A 20,828-nucleotide genomic window follows, 5' to 3' on the forward strand; every position below is an offset into this window, starting at 1 on the left:
TGTGGCAATGAGTTCCTCTGTCTAAATTACATGCTGTGTGAAAAAGTATTTCCTTTTATTATTTTTCAGTGTGAGTGTGCTAATAACATTTGCAGATGATACAAAGTTGGGAGGTATTGCCAATATGGAGGAAGACCAGAATATCATACATGAAGATGTGGATGACCTTGAATACTGGAGTAATAGAAATGGGATGAAATTTAATAGTGCGAAGTCATGCATTTAGGCACTAATAAGAATTTTTGCTATAAAGTGGGCACCTTATCCGTTGGAAGTGACAGAGGAAGAGAAAGACCTGAGTGTGTTAGTTGATCACAGCATGCCCGTGAGCCATCAATGTGATGCAACTGTGAAAAAGGCTAATGCAATCCTACGATGCATCAGATGAGGTATTTCCAGTAGAGCTATGGAAGTGTTATTACCATTATACAAGGCACTGGTGAGACCTCAGCTGGAATACTGTGTGTAGTTCTGGTCTCCCATGTTTAAGAAAGATTAATTCAAACTGGAACAGGCTATTAGATGATCAGAAGAAAGAAGAACCGACCTTAGGAGAGGAAACTTAATGATCTTAAGTATCAGCGGGTAACCGTGTTAGTCTGTATCCACAAAAACAAGGCATCCGGTGGCACCTTAAAGACTAACAGATTTATTTGGGCATAAGTTTTCATGGGTAAAAAACCTCACTTCTTCAGATGCATGGAGTGAAAGTTACAGATAATGCCTGCATCTGTAACTTTCACTCCATGCATCTGAAGAAGTGAGGTTTTTTACCCACGAAAGCTTATGCCCAAATAAATCTGTTAGTCTTTAAGGTGCCACCGGATGCCTTGTTGTTTTAATTATCTTAGCTTGTTTAGCCTAATCAGACAAAGGCTGAGAAAATATATGATTGCTCTCTATAAATGCATCAGAGGGATAAACACCAGTGAGGGAGAGGAGATATTTAAGTTAAGGGCCAATGCTGACACAAGAACAAATGGATATATTGGCCCTCAGCAAGTTTAGGCTTCAAATTAGATGAAGGTTTCTAACCATCAAAGGAGTGAAGTTCTGGAACAGCCTTCCAAAGGGAGGAGTGGGGGTAAAAAACCTAACTGGTTTCAAGACTAAGCTTGTTAAGTTTATGGAGGAGATGGTATGATGAGGTTGCCTACAATGTCATCTGGCCCATCTGAGACTGCTAGCAGCAAATCTCTCTAATGGCCAGAGATGGGAAACTAGATGGGGAGGGTTCTGAGTTAGTACAGAGAATTCTCTCTCAGGTGTCTGGCTGGTGGGCCTCACCTACATTCACAGGATCCAACTGATCTCCGTATCTGGGGTAGGGAAGGAATATTGGCAGAGTCCCTGGTGGTTTTTCGCCTTCTTCTACAGCATGGGTCACTTGGGGTTATGAACTAGAGTAAATGGTGGCTTCCCTGTAACTTGAAGTCTTTGAGTCAAGATTTGAGGACTTCAGTAACTCAGCCAGAGGTTAGGGGCCTATTATAGGAGCGGTTGGGTGAGGTTCTGTGACATGTGATGGGCAGTAGGACAGACTAGCTGATAGTCTCTATTGGCCTTAAAGTCTATTAGTCTAATTTGTCCCCCTTTAGTTTCATTTAGGGTCCCCGGGTTTATGTGTTATGAGACAAGGAGAATAGAGAATTTCCTGATCCATCTTCTTTATTCCTGTTATTTTATATGCTATTATCTTGCCTACTCTTATTCATCTCCTTGCTAAGGGAAACAACCCCCATCTTATCCATCTCTCTTCATAGGAGAGTTCTTCCAGGCCTTGATTATTCCCTGAACCTCCTCTAGTTCTGCAATATCTTGTTTGCAACCGGGTGCCCCAGTTCAGCACATAGGATCCAGATCAGGCTGCACCACTGATCCTCATGTTGCCCAGTGTCCCGATGCACATCTCAGTCTCCCCGATAAGTGTCTGAGGTCTCCTCTCCCCAATCGTCCCAATTTCTGCCTCTCTCCCTTATTGTTTGACAAACTGAAACCCCCCAGGAGTCTGATAAACCATCATTATAGTGATTGGGAAGTCAGGACTGCAGATAACAAGAAACAAAAGTGACAAAGGGCAAATGACACAGGATAGCTAATTAAGGGACATAATAATGCAGTTAGACCATGTCAAGTGACTAATAAGAATTAAGTATGTAGAGCAATAACCAATAATGAACACTATTCACTTAATTACAATGACTGTTCACACACTTCAACTAAAAAATACCAGCAATTCAGAAAAGCAGCAGACGAGGTAGGTCAGTCAATAAAAATAAAGGCCCTGAATCTTGCTTGTGGAGAGCTCATTGCAGGATCAAGGCTACATGCTCAAAATCTCAGAAGACACAGCTAAAGCGATAGTTGTACTGATGGGCAGTTGAGCAGTCACAGAGTATGGACACACACACACACACAAAAAAAGCAGATTGCAGAGACAGAGCAGTAAATAAAGAGTTAACATGGCGACGAGCAGGGCAGGAGCAGCAAACTAATGAGGCAATGAATAAACACACACGATTAATTACATAGCAAACATAAATGCTTAGTTTGGGACAGGCAATAGCAGGAAGCTCCTCTCAGGAGATGGGATGATGCGGCAGACTTTGGGCATAGTTACAGAGTGACATTGGAGGGCTTGGAAAGTCTGGAGTGTGGAGAGGGTGGTTGTGCAGGCCACAGAGGCAGAGCTGGTTGACACAGATGTGGCCAAACACCTCCCCCTGGATCCACAGTTCCCAGCAGTGCTGGGTCTGATGTCACCTTGTGAGTTTGACATAAGCAGCAGCCCTTGAGGAATTCTTTGGTTCTTTTTCCTCATAGAGCTGAGAGATCTTGGGCCTCCAAACCCCTGGGAGAAATCCCTTCCCTATCTCGAATGACCTGCTCACAGCCTGGGCAAGTCCCTAGGTTATAACAAACACACACACCCCACCCCACCCCAAAACAGCAGAAATACAGAGAGCCTGTAGTAGGCCTCAGACCAGCCCTTAGAGAAGCTACAGGGAAACCAGAGCAGATTAACTGATGTTCATGTGGACACAAGAGACAGGCTGCTCAATTGCTGAGTAGGTAAGGGAGCAGTCCCTGCTCAGGGGTTTCAGGAGTTGGGACTCCTCAGAGCATAAGGTGAAGCCACCCTCTGTTCTCATGGTTCTTAATCCACCTCATGGGGTCTGTGAGGGAGGGATGGAACTGGTACTGGGAGAAGGGGGCTGATTTCTCCCAGTTCCTGCACTAACTGTTTCCATTCCTCTACTTCACGTTATTATACACACACAGCTGGAGTGGCACTCTTGGCCGGCAGGCCTCACTTGTTTCTGGCTGCGGCTCTGGCGTGGATTCTCTGGTGACGAGCCAGAGAGGATTTGTTACTGAAGCTCTTCCCGCACTCAGGGCAGGGGAAGGGCCGCTCGCCCGTATGGGAGCGCTCATGCACGGTGAGATCAGCGAGGTACTTGAAGCTCTTCCCGCACTCGGTGCAGGGGTACGGTCTGTCCTCGGTGTGACTTCTTTGGTGCATTGTCAGATTTGATTGCTGGCTGAAGCGCTTCCCGCACTCGGCGCAGGGGTAGGGCCGCTCGCCCGTGTGGGAGCGCTGGTGCTTGTTGAGGTCTGAGGGGTTGGTGAAGGTTTTCCCGCACTCAGCACAGGAGTAGGGTCTCTCCCCTGTGTGCAGTCTCTGGTGCGTGGTCAGCGTGGAGAGGTGGCCAAAGCTTTTCCCACACTCCCCACAGGAATAGGGTTTCACTCCCGTGTGGGTTCTCTGGTGGGTTCGGAGATGGGTCAGTCTGTTGAAGCTCTTCCCACATTCAGGACAGGGATAGGGTCTGTCCTTCTCATGGACTCTCCCATGGGCCATGAGGTCCTGCTTCTCCCAGAACCTTTCCCCACAGTCTCGACATCTGTGGGGTTTCTCCATCCTGTGAACGCTGCTCTCCTGGCTTTTAAGATCTCTTACGACCCCAGGTATCCCTTGAGCAGGGAGCTGTGGGAACACCCTTGGTGGAATTCGCTCGTTCCCAGCTGAGTTTCTCTTCTGCCTCGTGCAGGCTTCTTCCCGCTCAAGTCTGCGGGCGACACTCTCTCCTGATCCGCCTTGCGATGTTCGGGCCAGATCCAAGTTTTCTTGCTCTCCCAAATTGGGCTGCTCCTCCGCTCTGCTCAGGATCCTGGCACCTGCTGGGTGGAAAAGAGAATTTGTGTGAGATCCTGCTGTTGTCAGGAGGAATCACTTTTATCCTGGCAGCAGGTGTGACTGAGGCAGCTTCAGGTCCCACCCCAGAGGAGATACCCCCAGCAGAAGCCCCACAGTCAGCAATGCAGAAATAAGGGCCAGAGGCTCACTCGTGATTTCCATTTCTTTCTTTCCTGTCAGCTCCCCAGTTTTCTTTCTGCAGCTCAATCCACACAGACAGCACTGGCCAAACTCTGCTAATCTGGTCCATTCTACAGAACCTTTCCCAGCTGTTGTTAGGTGTCAGTAGGAGGCAATCAAGCTCCCTCTGCTTCCTACAAAAATCCGCATAAAGATACTAACCATACACGAGCCCTTCTGCTGAACTATGCCAGGGAAACAAACTGGGTCTCCCTGTTTACACTGCAGGCACCTGATACTGTGGGGAGGAATCAGAGAGGCTCCATGACCCAACATTACCGTTGCCTGGAGACAGAGTGTTCAGCCCAGGATGCCCCATCCCATCAGCCCAGTAATGCTTGTGCCATCCTGGATCACATGCTCTAGGCAATACTTCACTATTGTGTCGCTTACATCAGTGTCTCAGAGACATTTCCAATGTAGCATTAAGCCCAGAGAGGGGGTGAATTGCGGTTCCTGCACTCCCCCTGCCAAAACGTGGATGGCAAGGACTCAGCACTGGCCATGAGGAACAGCCATGCAGCCTGGACTCAGCCTTCTCTGCTATGGCCCTGGAACCTAGCACTACCAGAGGTGATGGACTGATTGCCTCTGAGGACACCAGAACAGCAGCCATCTGTCCCAGGAAGCTGTGTCCGAAGGAAGCTACATGCAGGGGCTTGGGTCCCTGTTGACATCTCCTGGGGAGAGTCTGTGTGAGACAGATAATAGACGGACGTGGCTGTAGAGATACTGAATGCAGCCAGGTGAATGGCACAAGGGAAAGGCTGGGGAGCCATCTGACTAGGACGATGGCTGCACATGCTGAGACCAGCAAAGGGCATCAGCCTCCCAGTGGGCAAGAAGCAGGGAGGCTGGCAGAGAAGCATCAGATTGTTCCCCCAGCCCCTACGGGCCGGCCAGGGTGGGAATGGAAAAGCCTGGCACAGCAGGAATCAGAGGGAGCACCTTCTCTGTTATCCACCTGGCTGTTACCAGCCTTGCTGGATATGGCACTGCCCAAGGCATGATTAGACAGCTCTGCAGATCAACCCTTATAACAGTTAGTGCATCACAGGAGTTTACGCTGGGTGCATGAGAGCGAGCAGGACAGTCCTAGAGCTGCCTGAGAAGGGTCAGGGACAGCTGGGGGTGGGACCTCCCCTACTAATAGGGATCTCTTGGGTGGGACTTAGCACCTTTGCTAGATTGTGGAGGAACAGCTGAACATATCTGCTGACGAGAACCTGGAAGGAGCGCAGAAAACTGCCCAATCATCATGCCCAGAAGGGGTAACTGCTCCCCGAGCAAACAGTGCTGTGATGTCTGCTTGATGAGACCAGTTGCCTGGTAGCACCTGCTAAGGGTCTATGGAAGAGAGGCCCAGTGATAACATAAAATAATGATGCCAGAGAGAACTAAACCCCAGCAATTTCTTCCCCTTCCTTCAGCAGGTTCCTCAAAGAAAGCGGCTCCTCAAAGGATGCTTTGAATGGGAGAGACACAGGTGGAGGGGAAGGTGAACAGAGAAGGATGCCACCACCGGAGGAGGGAAACCTACCACCTGACTTGATGCACAGGAGGCAAGTCAGATGTAGGGGCTATAAGAAAGGCTGGGAAAGGGTCCACGACTGTTATAAGCCAAGTCAGGGAGCACCCACCTGCTGGACAGAACTTTTCTGTAAAGGTGAACAGTCCCACCCAACAGTGTCTGCACAGAGCCCCTGGGTCAGGTTAGACAGTGAGAAAAATGCTGAGCCCACAGGCGCCAATTTTTGTTGGTGCTGGTGGGGTTCGCGCCCCCCCCGGCCCCAACTCCGGCCCCGCCCCGACTCCATCCCCTCCCTGCCCCATTGGATCCCTCCCCAAATCCCCGCCTCTTCCCCAAGCATGACGCATTCCTCCTCCCCCCCCCCCCCCCCCGCGGCTTGCACGAAAGCTGTTTCGTGGCGCAAGCGCTGGGAGGGAGGGGGGAGAAGCAGGACGCGGCAACCCGCTCAGGGGAGGAGGCAGAGGCGGGAGGGCCAGGCGGGGAGCTGCCGGTGGGTACTCCGCACCCACCAATTTTTCCCAGCCCCGGAGCACCCACAAAGTCAGCACCTATGCCTGAGCCTTCTCTGTACTACGGCCCCACCCTTGCTACCCCCAGAGAGGCTGCTCCAGGGATGGACGCCAGGCTCCCTCTGGGATAACATCCCATGAGCTCACTATCTCAGGCCCTTCCTGCTGAGGATTCTCCTCATTCTCATTTATCTGCTGGAAGAGTAAGAAAATAACCATGGTGCCTCTGTTGAGGAGACCATCAGGGTCTGAATCCCCTCTACATTCTGGGGAGCAATTTAGGAGGTGCCAATTCTGCTCTCACTCCCCATATTAGCACCTAGAGGATGGGTGGGAGGAAGTGGCTCCTTCCAGGAATCAGTCAGGATGCACAGGAAGGCCTGAGGGATGTGGATCAGGAGGAAAAGGCACCTGCTTGGTAGGATCCTGAACAGGAGACACAAGAGATGGCAGAAGGAGGCAGCCACTTGATTGGGGGCAGCCAGAGTGCAATCCACATTGTATCCATAACTCCATATGTTACACGAGACATCAGCCTCCATAGGCTCTTCCTCTGAAACACCAATCCCACCTGTGAGTGCCTCGCATAGAGACCTTGGAAGGCGGGGAACTAAGGTTCCTGTTAGCTATGAAGCCCACAATCGCCACCAAGATTGACCTACCACGATTATGTGGCCTGTTCCGCAGGCACCAATCCTGCTGTGCATTAACCTACAGATTGATGGGTCCACACCTCACTATAAATCCTCTGAGCCATGCAGTTCCCCCAGTTCTCCCCTCCAAGCTGTCCCCTCCACACACCCTTTCCTCAGAAAGGCACCCCTAACCTCCCTACATGGCTTATTACCAGTTTCCTGTAGAGCTTCCATCTCCTCTTCAGGGGCATGTGGCAACTTGTACTTGCTCCGTCCTACCTCCTCCTGGGATCCCCACGTGGTATTGGGCTGTGGTGGCTCCAGCTGGGAGCTCGGAGATTCCCATAATGCTTCAGGGGTCTCCACCTCCTCTGGGGTCACTTCCTCGACCTTCACACGCACTGTGACCTGAGAAGGAACCACATGGGTCACCGTGGAACCAGGGCCTGAGAATTACGGGGGGGAAGAGTCATATCTAAAAGGCCCCATTAGCAAAGAGGTCCACCCCAGGGTGAAGGCTCCCCCAACCCCTACCAGGGTCAATAGGACTTGGAGGGTCTTCCACACCGAAGTACAGGCATACACGTGGGAAGGCTCACCCCCAAAGTGATGAGCCAATGAGGCTGACCAAGAGGAGTCCTGCCAGTCAGGGTCAGTACTGTACACTGCACAGTACTGTACATCCCTGCCACTGGGGACGCGACAGACACGTGGCGTTCCGCAGCCTGCGAGCCTAGTGGGCTTCCATATGGCTCTGATCTGCAGGGTGACAGACCCACAGCTGTCCTGAGGGACACCATGGTGTGCAGGAATTCTCAGCAGTGGAGAATTTCCCTCAGTGCTGGGCCCTGCGGACACCACCAGTGGCTTGGGGGAGGGCCCCAGAGGGAGGTACCACACCCCTTCCTCCAGGGGGTACAATGAGGGCAGAAGTTCTGGTGTCTGGTCCAAGTGGGAGCCCTGCACCCTCGATCTCTCCATCAGGGTCTGTTTACAGCATGTTTGTATGCCGATTGCAAATTGCCATGTACTAATGACAGCTAAATGCCAAGTGCATATGGTGCTGTATACTTAGTGGCCAAGTCCGCTCAGTCCTGAGCCCCCCATGCAACATTCCTGGGCATTTGGTCAACTTGGGCACAGTCGACACCAACTTTGAAAATTCCCTGGGCACAAAACATCCATTGAACCTTTGTCTGGGCAAAGCTGGGTACCTGCCCTCGGGCTTCAGATGGGGTTATTTATTGTGATTAGAAACTGCCCCTTCCCTGGCTCACATGCCAAGTGAGCAGCATCTAGCCCCAAGCAAGAAATGCTTCTCTAATAGCACATTTCAAACCAGTGACCAGTTCTGCTTGCAGTGTACTACTGAGGCATCTCTACCAGGTCAAATGCTGAGGAGGTCGTCGTCCTGTCACCATCATCCCCAAGAAGGGCTGCTGAAGGGTACTGAGTGACCTTGCATACTAAAGAGGCAGTGCCACTTACAAACCAGAGAACACCAGGATCTGCAGAGCATTACAGAGCAGGGAGCTCTGGAAATCCCTGTAGCTGGGGACCCAGCTGAGCCCTAAGCCCCAGACAGCCCAGACCCCAGTGCTGAGAGCAGGATTCCACAGAACAAGCCCCACTCATGTCCTGCCTTGAGAATTCCTTTGTTCACCCAGCACCCAAACCTGCCCCGTCAAATTCCCTGCAGAGCCCAAAGGACATTCCCCTGCACCTGCTCTCACCTGCTGCTCCCACACTCCAGCCTCTCGCTGTCCCAGCTGGAAATCCTCGGCCAGGGACACAGCCTGGGCACAGGTTTCCGGGTGACGTACCCAGACCCAGCTCTGGATTTCCTCGGGCAGGATGGTCAGGAACTGCTCCAGGATCAGCAGCTCCATGATCTGCTCCTTGGTGCGGATCTCCGGCTTCAGCCATCGATGGGAGAGTTCCCAGAGTCGGCAGAAAACTGCCCGGGGCCCCTCGGCCTCCTGGTAGCGGAACTGCCTGAAGCGCTGGCGCTGTGTCTCCATGCCAATGTCGCACCCTCGCAGGACAGCTGCCTTCACCTTCCCATAATCTCCAGCATCTCTGGCATCCAGGCTGCTAACGACCTGCCGAGCTTTTCCACTGAGGGCTGGCACAAGGCGGGTCACCCACTCTCCTCTGGGCCACTGGCAGGCTTCAGCCACTTGCTCGAAGGAAGCCAGATAGGCCTCAATATCCTCCTCTGGGGTCAAATCCAGCAGCGGAGGGTTTTTTGATGCAGGGACTGATGTCGGCACAACCTCAGCAGGTGTCCGTAAGCTCTGTAGCTCCTCCTGAAGTTGATCTTTCCAATACTGGGACATCCTGTCACACTGCTCGGTCCTCAGCTGTCGCCATCCGGTGCGGGACCATCGAGGACTTACTGAGATGGTTGATCCCAGGACTGGCTCCTTCCCGTCTCTCTCCAGCTCATTCCCTGCTTTGGGGCCTGTTGGCTCTGCCGTTTCCATATTCTCTCGCGGAGCCTGGATGTGGAGATCCAGGAGCTGCTGATCTGTCTTCAGGGACCAGTTATCCCTGCTGGGGCCTGCGCTCTAGTTCTCCAACTTGCGTCTCTCCCTCAGTCTCGCTGGACATATCCAGGCTCCTGGGGGGGCTGCAGCAAAACAATTCATCAGGATGTTACTGTGTGATGGGAGAGTCAGAATCACAACAGAGGGGAAAAGAGAGACCTAGTCATGATTCACCCAAACACCCATGGAGCCATAACCCCTGCTCCCTGCCCCCAAACACAGACAGGCCCTGCCCCAACCCCACTGCCCAGCCCCATAACCCAGCTCCCTGCCCCCAAGCACAGACAGGCCCTGCCCCCACACCACTGCCCACCCCTCATAACCCAGCTCCCTGCCCCCCAGCACACAGTCCCTGCCCCCACCCAACTGCCCATCCCCCAGCACAGACAGGCCCTGCCCCCACCCCACTGCCCATCCCTCACCCATAACCCCAGCTCCCTTCCCCCCAGCACAGACATGCCCCTCCCTCACCCCACTGCCCATCCCCCACCCATAATCCCAGCTCCCTGCCCCCCAGCACAGACAGGTCCTGCCCCCACCCCACTGCCCAGCCCCCAGCCATAACCCCAAGTTCCTGCCCCACAGCACAGACAGGCCCATCGCCCACCCATCACCCCATCCCTCGGTCGCCCCCCTCACCTCGCCGCCCCGCCTGGACGCAGGGGGAGGCCGGTTCCCCAGACAAAGAGCTTCCGCCCCGGCCAGCGCAGGGTTAATCCCTCCGCGCGGGGATTGGCGACGATCGCTGTCAGTCAGGTCTTGCCCCGCCCCCTGCCCAGCTGGGCCCGTCTCCGGGAGCGGCTTCAGCGGGAGCCCGGCGACCCCACTCCACGGGGATAGGCACAGCCCGAGGCGGGCAATTCCCAGCAGATCCTACCGGGGTGCAAGTGGGGGTCCCCCTGCTGAGGTGTGGGGGCCTCTGTGCTGGAGTTACAGGGCTGTGGGGGGCTCGGAGGGCTGGGCAGGGAGCTGGGGTTACAAGTTGGGGGGTGCTGTGCAGTGGCTCAGAGAGGAGCCTGTGCTGGGGCGGGGCAGGGCAGGGAGCTGGGGTCCCAGGGCTGGAGGGGCTCAGGGAGCGACCTGTATGGGCTGGGGGTGATGTGCAGGGGGTTACAGCCCTGCACAAACACGTGTATTAACGCCTGTACCTTAACCGGGGAGGGAGTTCATTAGAGTCCAGCCCATCCCCACCTGGGTCCTTATCATGGGGTGCCCTTTGCCACATCATATTGAAGCAGGAGCCAACTCCGCATGTTAAGAGCCTGTGTTTCAAAAGCGACAAGGAGTCCTGTGGCACCTTATAGACTAACAGACGTATTGGAGCATAAGCTTTCGAGGGTGAATACCCACTTCGTCGGATACATGTGTTTCAAAACTGTTCTGAAGTCCACACACAAGCACAAATTGCCATGAAAAATCATCAGGGCCCAGGGTAGGATTCTGGTGAAAATGGGGTCACTCACTCTCGGGGGTCCAGAGATACAGCACCTGGAGTAGAGGGTCCATACACTTTGCTTGTTCTCATAATGTTCTTGGCACACGGCTGTGGCTGAATCCATGCCCCTGCGCCACACCCCACCAACTAGAGTTTACCCAATTGGGTTTGACCCCAGCTAGTGACCAATGCTCTATGCCAGGCCAGGGAAGCAATATTTCAGCAGTTACTAGAGATTGTGTGTGACTCTACAAATGGGCTCACGTGCCAGTGAAAGTGATTTATGCAGGCACTGTGAGACAGGCACACCAGGAGCCTGGGCGCTGACTCTGGTCGCTAGCTTTGTGGACAAGCTCAACTCCTGTTATGGTCAGTGGGTGGCTTAGGAAGCTGGATGACAGTCCATGAACTAAGGCAATGCTGAGGAGCGTGAGCTCAAGTCTTCTGCTCAGCTGGTTTAGAGAATGGCTGATGGGCACATTGCCACCCTCTGCCTTTGTTCTTCTCCAGGGGGCTACTCTTGGAAGTAGTTCCCTGGGTGCAGGCTGTATTATAGAGGAGCACTAGGGCCCATTATCCAGAGTGCTCCAAAATCCATGTACGTAGGGAGACTGTCTAGAAAACATCCCCTCTGAGCAAGGCCCCAGCCTGTCCTCATCAGAGATAACAGGCCTGTATCCTTCCTGAGTGTTGGAGGACAGCAGGGAAAATGTCCAAGGGTAGCGTGGGGGAAACTCTAAGGCCTTGTCTTCACTAGGAAAAAGGGTGAGTTGAAGCCAGACTTAGCAAACACGAGATAGCTCAGTGCAACCTGAACTTGAGAATTTCCCTAGTCAAAACACCCCCCTGAGGACTCAGTAGTTGCTTACATCCATCCATCCTTGTGGTAAGGAATCCTGGAACATCGCCTCCGTGAACCCGGATTGAACCTTGTACCAGACTGCTAGTACTGGCCAGAACCAGCATGCAGCAGAGTGGTGTGTGTAACCCAAGGCAGGGTGGGGCTCTGTTAGGCACTGAGAACATGCAGGGGGTGAAACACTCCTCTATTTCCCTGTCACCCCTGAGGAGACAGTGGCAGCTGTTCTAGTGGCCCTAAAACGCTACAGCCCATTACAAACATTATCATAGAGTGTGAGATTTTGAGTCAAGGGATCACTGGGATAATCTACACAACTCTCTGCATGACCCAGCCAGGAAACGGGGGATCTCCTGCCCTCTAGCTGCAGCTGCACCTCCTCAGCTGGCAGGGCGAGTGCTGACAACCAGCTGCAACTGCGTCCTGGATTGGCCACTGCACCTAGCCCAGCAAGGGGATGAAGAGGAATGATGATACAGGATTGTGTTAGACACAGTCTAGAAAACAGCAACCACTGTTAGGGATAGGGCAGGTTTGGTGTGGTCCTCATACCAATTGCGAGCCCCAGGGGGGCAGAGGAAAGATTGTGTGGGGCTGCAGTATGGGAGACGTTTCCTTAACTCTGTAGTTGCTGGTTTTCAGTGCTGTAGGTTTGGTGACACTCAACGTGCTGGGAGGGCACTAGGCAACCTGACCTGGGTTTCTAGCAGTGAATTTGGCTCTTTCTGTCTCTCTCTGTCTGAAACCTGTCAGAAGCCCCTCCCACTACACAGGGACCAAACAGTTGCTTTGTCTAAAAACTTGCCCCCTCTGCACTGTTACTACCTGTTCTCACACTGCCCAACCCAGCCTAGATGGTGGGTTGTGACCTGTTGTGGAAAGTGAGATTTAAACACTAGACACTCAGGTGCGAGCCTAGAGACTGGTTATTTCCGGCAGGAACGGGAGTGAAATATGGAAGTTTGAGACCTAGGGCTTGGATAAGGCTGGTGCCCCCAGACAGAGACTGGCTGCAAAGCAGGGGAGCTGTCAACTCCTCGGTCTCCAGGTTCAGGCTCCAGGAGAGCAGGCAACTAAAGTGAAAATTGAAACCCGTGGTCCAGTGGGCCCCGACGCACGGAAGGAACCAAAGGGAGCAGAGAAAATCCACATAGCCACCTTTGGGCAGCTGCTGAGATGGCACAAGCGATCAGGAGTGAGGGACAGGAGGGGTTGCTCCAGTGTTGAGGAGCCCAAGTTCAGGAGGCGCTGCAGGCCCTATATAGACCCTGTGTGAAGTTGTGTCAGCTTTAGCCCTAATGGGGAAACACAAAGCGGTCAGAGATGAGGCCTTGGCTTCCTTTGAGTGAAATGCTGAAGCCCTGCCAGTGGCTGGGAGGAGAGTGGGTGACCCAAATCGGGGAATCCCAACAGGCCTACAAGAGCCTGGATGCACGAGGTGCTGGAGCCTATGGGAAGGTGAAAGGAGCCATCCTGCAAGGGTATGACATCAGCATGGACATGCAGCACCTGTGCTTCATGCAATTCCATTGCCAGGGAGCCCAGAGAGGTTTACAGCCTTTTGATGGCTGAAGCCAGAGATCTGCACCAAGGAGCAGATCACGGAGCTGCTCACACTGCAGCACTTTCTGACAATTATGCTTCTGTAAATCTACAGCTGGGGCTGGGTATGTCACCCCCAGGGACCTGCAGAGGATCCGTAGCCAGGACAGCGAGACACTGGGACATAGGATCAGCGGGCGAGAGCAGATGCACAAGCCTCCTTTCGGATATGCAAATCATTTGACCTGCCAGCTCTGGCATGGGTACAAGAAGGGGAATTCTCCAAGCAAAAAAGGGGTGGGGCTTGTTCCACATAACCAGCTCTCAGCACTCTCTGGGCCTGAGGCCAGACTCACAGATTAGAAATGTCTTGGAGGTGTTGGAGTTTGTAGTGGCTGATTTACATCCTCCTCTTCTTCCACTTTCACTGGGGGCCCATTCCTCATCTGAAGTTTCTAATCCCTTGTATTCCTTACGCAGAGGATCTTCCCTCTTCTTCTGGCAACTCACGGACTGTTTGGAAAGGGACACCCAGCCATCCTGCCCTGACATCTCAGAGCTGTTTTCCTGGGGCATCCTGGTTTTCAGCACCAACCCCTTGACCAAAGCTATGAGATCTTCTTGGGACAATCTGCTGAACATCTCACCCTAACTGGCAGAGGAGATGACACAGTGGTAACAGCACTACAATCCTGCATCTTCATCACAGCTTGCACTGCTGCTACCGCTAGAGGAGGAGCTGGACTAAAGGTGAATTACAGGTCCTTGTTTTCCTGCTGTACCCAAGGCCTGGGTGGAGAGGGGTCCTTAGCCCCCCAGGACTGCAGAAAAAGCAGTATCCAGTCACAGCACACACGACTTGCTAACTGCGGTGGCAGTTGAAGTTGCAAGTCTGGCTTTGCTGGCTCTGGGAGCCCAATGCTATAGGGTGCATGATGTCTGCATGGGAACAGCGGGACACCTGCTCCAGAGCGTGAACTGCTCTTCCAGGCACTCAGTGAGGATGCAAACACACTGGCCCAATGGCTTGGGCCTGCACCAGTTCTGGCTACCCTGGTTCTTACTCTTGTAACATCTTGGGGTGAGTTCCTCCAAGTGTTGCCTCCCCAAACAATCAAATGAATAGCTGTGCACAGGGGCAAGCGCTCTTCCATTATCCATGGAAATTCTGCAATAGTGTTACTGCCTCCGGAGCACCAGGCCCCTTTCTCCCGCCAGGTACTACTAACTGGGCCGCATGCAAGGAGCCAGAGTATTATTGTGGTGTAATCTGTTTATTGAGAAACTGTACACAAGTTCTGTTTCCCTGGAGAGTGGTAGGAACAAAGCAGTGGAGGCAGCTCCCTTACACAGAAACTTCAGGTAAGGTACTCTGGCCCTGTTCCATAAAGCAGCTATTCTGCACCTCTGCTGCTGTCTAGCGCTCACAACCAGCTCTCTGCAAAGTGCTCAACACAGCACCTTGTCCCACCCAGCTCCTGTGGGCTTCTCCTGGGAAAGCCCTTCAGCACCATGCCCCCTAGGAGCAGAGGGTTTGTCAGATGGCCCTGCAAGTCAGCCCTCCACCCCATCCCCACCCTTGTACATCCAGGTGCTTTGCATCACAAGTCTCAGCTTCCCCTCCTGTTAGACTGAAGGGGGGTGCTGTAGCCTGTCCATTCACTCTAACTCAATCTGCCATCATCTCTGCATCCATGACCCCCTCAGCTCCTTTCAACAGGGAAGGGTAGTTCTACACTGCTGGCTTAGCCTGTGTTCTTACATGGGTTTTAGCCTAACATCCCCACACAACCCTTAAAAATGTGCTTGCTTGCTTGCCTAGCTGGGGTCATTATTTATATTATGGTAGCGTCCAGGAGACCCAGTGGTGGACCAAGCCCCCATCATGCTAGGTGCTGTACAAAAGACAGTCGCTTCCCCAGAGAGTTTACACGGGGTTAAAGTTGTGCTCTAACCCCCCCACGGTCCAGCGAGGATGCAGCAACACATATGTAGCTGAGCTGGTGTTTAGATAATCCCTGCCAGTTTATGTACACCCTTCATTCCATGCAGCCTGCTCCATGTTCTGGGCAGCTCAGCGCAGCTCTGCTGAGCAGTCAGAGAAGTTGCCCACCAGCATGATGCTAGCTGGGTTGACCTCTGGTGTGCGTATAGCAGGGAACCTGAGTTTGGGAGAAGCACCCAAAACATTCCCTTATATGAGAAGATCTTGCAGAGGCAGGTGGGGTGGAGATCCAGCAGATGGCTGTGCAGAGCAAAGGTGCACATTACAAACCTAATGACCATCTACCACAAGGCAAAGGAGGCACCTGACAACTATCTGCCCTTACTACAGGGCTGTTGACCGAGCACCCATCCCCACCTCTCAAGTGCAGAGCCCACAGTCCTGCATCACAGGCTTTTGAGTGGGGACCAAATGGGTTTTAGCCTGGGGAAACTGGAGATCCCAGCGGAAGGGGGGGATGGAGTCACGGGCACAGACTGGCCTGGCATGGCAAGCTCCTCACACAGCTCCAGGAAGGTCTGCTTCCTCATGCAGGAGTTCTGGAGCCATTGCTAGTCACCCCAGGCCTGCAAGATGATGTGACCCCACCACGCTGTGCTAGCCATCCTGCATCAGAAGCCCTGGTCTACATATAGGCAATCCATAGCAACTACAGCATGCAAAAGGTGTCATCAGCCTGCCATGAATTAACTCCCCTCCAAGACCCACTGCTGCCATCTGTGGGTCAGCAACTTGTGCTAAAATGCTGTCTGCTGACATTAGCCCCTCCAGCCATACTCTGCAACAACAGTGAAGCCACAAGCAGGAACAGCAATTCCAACCGTGCTGGATCCATGGCATGGCACCAGCTGGAGTGGGCAGAAGCAAGAAGTGTGCAGGGCCTGAAGTGCCTTAGCTACAGGTGTTGCTGGGCTAAGAACACTTCCACCACAAAGGGGTCTGGGAAAGACAGACAAGCTCTCCCACAATACACCACAAACCAATTCCTAGAGTGGCTCCGGGACCCTGGCATACACCCCCAGAAATCCTAGCACCAAACCCCTGTCATTGCCGTGTGACTGTGAACACGGCTACATTGGTCTGGGTCGTGTGGGGCTCTGCAGAGTGGACACTCTCAGACAGACCTGGCAAGCATGAGTTCACAGGCACGGGACTCCAGACACGCCGACATTATGCCATGTGGACACACCCAAAGTGATCAGGCACTGCTGGGGGGTTCAGGCCCTGAGACCCCTCAGGAGAAGAAAGCAAAGGCCGGCCCTCCTCATCGCCATTGGGGTAAGTTTTAATACAGTTAACTCAGGTGACTGGCACTTGGGTCTGGGCACCCTGGTTAGCCTAGCCCAGGTGCGAACGTCCCTACTGCAAGTCCTACCTGCATTACCGTGTCTACACTTCCCCATGTGTGTCCGATCTGGGGGCAGACCTGTGGTTCTTTGTTTTGAGATGCTGTATGATTCCTTCCCAGTCAATGATGGAAGAACCTGTCTATTATTCGGGATGCATTGTGGGAAAGCACTGGAGGACTATGAGCACTGAGGGGACTTTTCCTGTGTCCTCACTGCAACGCGGTTGAGTTTTAGCCTGAGTTTAATGACAGCCTGAGCTCTAATCTATATCCCCAACTTTGTAAACTAGCCTGGGATTAAAGCACCCTGAATCATGGGTCAGAAGACTTTCTGTGTGGGTAGTAGTAGGTTGGGCTAAAACCCAGATGAGAGCCGGGGTTAACTGTGCAGCGAAGACAGACCCACAGTGTGTGTGACAGGATAACAGGAGTTGGGTTTTGAGGCCTGATTTCCCTCGGGCTCTGTAGAACCATTTTCTGTTCCTCCACTTCAAATATTCCTGGTGAATGCCTGGAGCAGAGCTCTCAGCCGGGATGGCTTCACTTGTCCACACCTGCAGCTCTGGCGTGGATTCTCTGGTGCCGGGTGAGAGCTGACTTGTTGCTGAAGCTCTTCCCGCACTCGGCGCAGGGGAAGGGCCGTTCCCCGGTGTGGGAGCGCTCGTGAATGGCGAGGTAAGCCAGGTACTTGAAGCTCTTCCCGCACTCGGTGCAGGGGTAGGGCTTCTCCTGTGTGTGAGTCCTGTGGTGCATCGTCAGGCTGGAGAGCTGGCTGAAGCGCTTCCCGCACTCGGCGCAGGAGTAGGGCCGCTCACCCATGTGGGAGCGCTGGTGCTTGGTCAGGTCTGCGGGGCTGGTGAAGGTTTTCCCACACTCAGCACAGGAGAAGGGTCTCTCCCCCATGTGCAGCCGCTGGTGTGTGGTCAGAGCGCAGAGGTAGCCAAAGCGTTTTCCACACTCCCCACAGGGGTAGGGCCGCTCGCCTGTGTGGATTCTCTGGTGCTTGCTCAGCCCTGTCCTGGTGGTGAAGGTCTTGCCACACTCAGCACAGGGGAAGGGTCTCTGCCCTGTGTGGGCTCTCCGGTGCCTCACGAGCGTGGAGAGGTGGCCAAAGCGTCTCCCGCACTCGGCGCAGGGATAGGGCCTCTCCTGCGTGTGAGTCCTGTGGTGCATCTTCAGGTTGGAGAGCCGATTGAAGCGCTTCCCGCACTTGGCGCAGGGGTAGGGCTGCTCGCCCGTGTGGGAGCGCTGATGCTTGTTGAGGTCCGAGGGGCTGGTGAAGGTTTTCCCGCACTCGTCGCAGGGGAACAAGCCCTCCCCCGTGTGAGTTCTCTGGTGCGTAGTCAGCGTGTAGAGATAGCCAAAGAGTTTGCCACACTCTCCACAAGAGTAGGGCTTCTCGCGCGTGTGGCTTCTCTCGTGGGTTTTGAGATGTGCTGGACAGCTGAATCTCTTTCCACATTCAGCGCAGGGATAGCGTCTCTCTCTCTCATGGACCTTGCCATGAGCCATGAGCTCCTGCTTTTCCCTGAAGCTTTCCCCACAGTCTCGACATCTATGATGTTGCTCGTGGTGAAGATCCCCTGTGGTCTGAGGTCTCCCCTGCGCAAAGAGCTGGGTTAGTTTCCTGAATCTGCTGTCATGTTCCTCTGTGGGGCCTGGCTTCTTCCCTGCTGGGATCTTCTTCTGCCTCTTGCAGGCTCCTCCCTGCTCAGGTCTGTGGGTAATGCTGTCTCCTGAGCCACTCTGTGATACGCTGGGGGGCAGCACCGTTTCAGGCCCTTCTTTGCGAGGCTGCTCTTCAGCCCGGCTCAGGATTCCAGCACCTGCTGGATGGAAAAGAATCCAGAGATTATTTCGTCTCTCGTATGTCCAACAGTGGGAGTGACTGCACATCCCTCCACTGGAAAGACCCCCCAGCAGGAGCCCCTCTGTCAGCTGTGCAGAAATAGGGGGCTATGGAGGGGCACAACCAGAAAGCCCTGCGTCCCCGTCTCCTTCCTCTTTCCCCAGTGCCCACAATAGCTTTTCTCCTCCAGTCCCATCACTTCCCCTCCAAACTCCCTCTGCCCCCTCTCTGTCCCATATCTTTAGTTCTTCTCCCACCCACAGACTCCTTATCCCTGGCCCTCTCCTCTTCTTGGCTCCTGGTTACATGAAGGATCACCTCTCCCAGTGCTACGCTGCCACAGCTGAGATCAGCAGAGGTGCTTGAGTTGAATCCTCCGCGGGAGGAAGTCGCTGGCAGGAGGCTCTCTGGGAGGAATCCTAATGTTGGATCTCGCTCCTCCACTTGGTCCCTCAGAGCCCAGACGTATTAGCATGCCAGCATCTTTCTCTCTTCTCACTAAGGCTGTGAGGAGGGGGCGAGCGGAGATGGATGTATTTACTGCTGGTGTTTTTAAGGCGTAGGATACACACCCAGAGCACTGGAAGAGCAACCTGAGTTGGGTTTTAAAATGTGAAACTACTACTAATAAATCCTGCTCTCCGTTCAGGCCCCAATTCATTCATTCTTCTGCAGACCAATCTCCTTGTAAATTGCACTAACCAATCTCTTTGGAGCCCCTGCCCCACTAGACAGAGCTTCTGTCCAGACTATTTTTAGGCAGTGATCATGCTCCCCACCCATATCCACTTCCACATTAGAGATGACTGAAAAACAGAGATATCTTCGCAAACAACTTTGAAGTGTCAAAGTTGTTTTGTCCCCTGGGGTCAAAATGAACCACTTGGGGGGTTACATAAGAACGGCCATACTGGGTCAGACCAATGGTCCATCTAACCCAGTATCCTGTCTTCCAACAGTGGCCAATGCCAGGTGCTTCAGAGGGAACGAACAGAACAGGAAATCATCGAGTGATCCATCCCATGTCGTCCACTCCCAGCTTCTGGCAAACAGAGGTTGAGGGATACCCAGAGCATGGGGTTGCATCCCTGACCATCTTGGCTAATAGTCATTGGTGGACCTATCCTCCGGAAACTTATCTAATCCTTTTTTGAACCTTGTTATAGTTTTGGCCAAACCCTGTTATAGTTTTGGCTTGAGTTGGGTTTCTGACTTTAAAATTAAATAAAAATATTTTAGGAAAATCATAACTGAAATATTTCCTCTCAAGTCCCAGGCCGGGGGCACCCCAATAATGTCCCGTAAGCGTCTACTGCCTCGGGCCTTTCTGCAGAGGATTCTAGGGCCCTTCTGCAGTGGAGACTGTCATGGTCTGAATAGCCTTCATCCCTCCCCAGCTGAAAGGGACCCGCCCCCCAGACCTCAGGGAGTGGCTGGGGGTGGGGAAGGGCACCTGCTGGGTAATGCCACTGATCACCACAAGGGCAGTTCACTGCTGCCGCTATGGGGCCACCCAGCTCCCACAGTCCCATCCCCACTGCCTGGGCCACTTTGTCATCTCGGAGACACCCACTGGCCACCCCAACCCCCCCCCCCCCCACACACACACACACAACCTCCCACGTTCCCCAGGCAGCAATCCTGCTGGGGAGACCCCCACAGCCTGAGCTAGTCACTCCCCTGTTTTTCCCACACACACTCAGACCGAGGGACTCCCTTCCCCATTGTCCCCTCAGTGCCCCCGGGGAGACCCGCCCCAGGCCCCTTCATGAGCTCGTTACCCATTTCTCTTCCAACTCCGGGCTCCTTTCCAGTGGCGCCTGGCAGCTCGTACTTCCTCAGTGCCGCCTCCTCCAAGGATCCCCATGCGGGATGGGGCTGCGGTGGCTCCAGCTGGGTGCTCTGAGATTCCCATAATGCTTCAGGGGCATCCATCTCCTCTGGGGTCGTGTCCTCATCAGTCACATGTACTGTGACCTGGGAACCAACCACATGGGTCACCAGGCAGCTAGGGGCTGGGGGGACGTTGGGACGGGGGACAGAGTTAGCCCCGACCATTCCAGAGCCAAATGCAGGGGGAAGAGCAGAAGACAGAGGCCACAATGGAGCACAGCCAGGCCCCTCCGTGCCCCCCAGCTCATCCCCCCACCTGTAACCCCAGCTCCCTGCCCCCCAGCACAGCCAGGCC

The 20,828-nt window shown here is 53.8% G+C and overlaps 1 protein-coding gene across 4 annotated transcripts; it reads right to left on the reverse strand.

Annotated features, from left to right (window-relative positions):
* Window positions 1–1,789: 1,789 nt before the first annotated feature.
* LOC115271334 (zinc finger and SCAN domain-containing protein 31-like) lies at window positions 1,790–10,307 on the reverse strand. Of its 4 annotated transcripts, none has more exons than XM_029913156.1 (4): window positions 10,242–10,307; window positions 8,787–9,685; window positions 7,266–7,461; window positions 1,790–4,182 (listed from the first exon to the last, which is right to left on the reverse strand). In XM_029913156.1, exons 2-4 carry the CDS (start codon window positions 9,537–9,539, stop codon window positions 3,311–3,313), a joined length of 1,821 nt encoding a protein of 606 aa, XP_029769016.1. In that variant the 5' UTR covers window positions 9,540–9,685; window positions 10,242–10,307; the 3' UTR covers window positions 1,790–3,310. The 4 variants fall into 4 exon arrangements, with proteins under 4 accessions (XP_029769016.1, XP_029769017.1, XP_029769018.1 ...); XM_029913157.1 differs by having other exon boundaries at window positions 8,787–9,714; window positions 10,242–10,274; XM_029913158.1 differs by lacking the exon at window positions 10,242–10,307 and having other exon boundaries at window positions 1,790–4,179; window positions 8,787–9,787.
* Window positions 10,308–20,828: the final 10,521 nt, after the last annotated feature.

This window comes from Terrapene carolina, unplaced genomic scaffold (assembly GCF_002925995.2).
Source record: "Terrapene carolina triunguis isolate 2854851 unplaced genomic scaffold, T_m_triunguis-2.0 Scaffold498, whole genome shotgun sequence".
NCBI lineage: Eukaryota > Metazoa > Chordata > Testudines > Emydidae > Terrapene > Terrapene triunguis.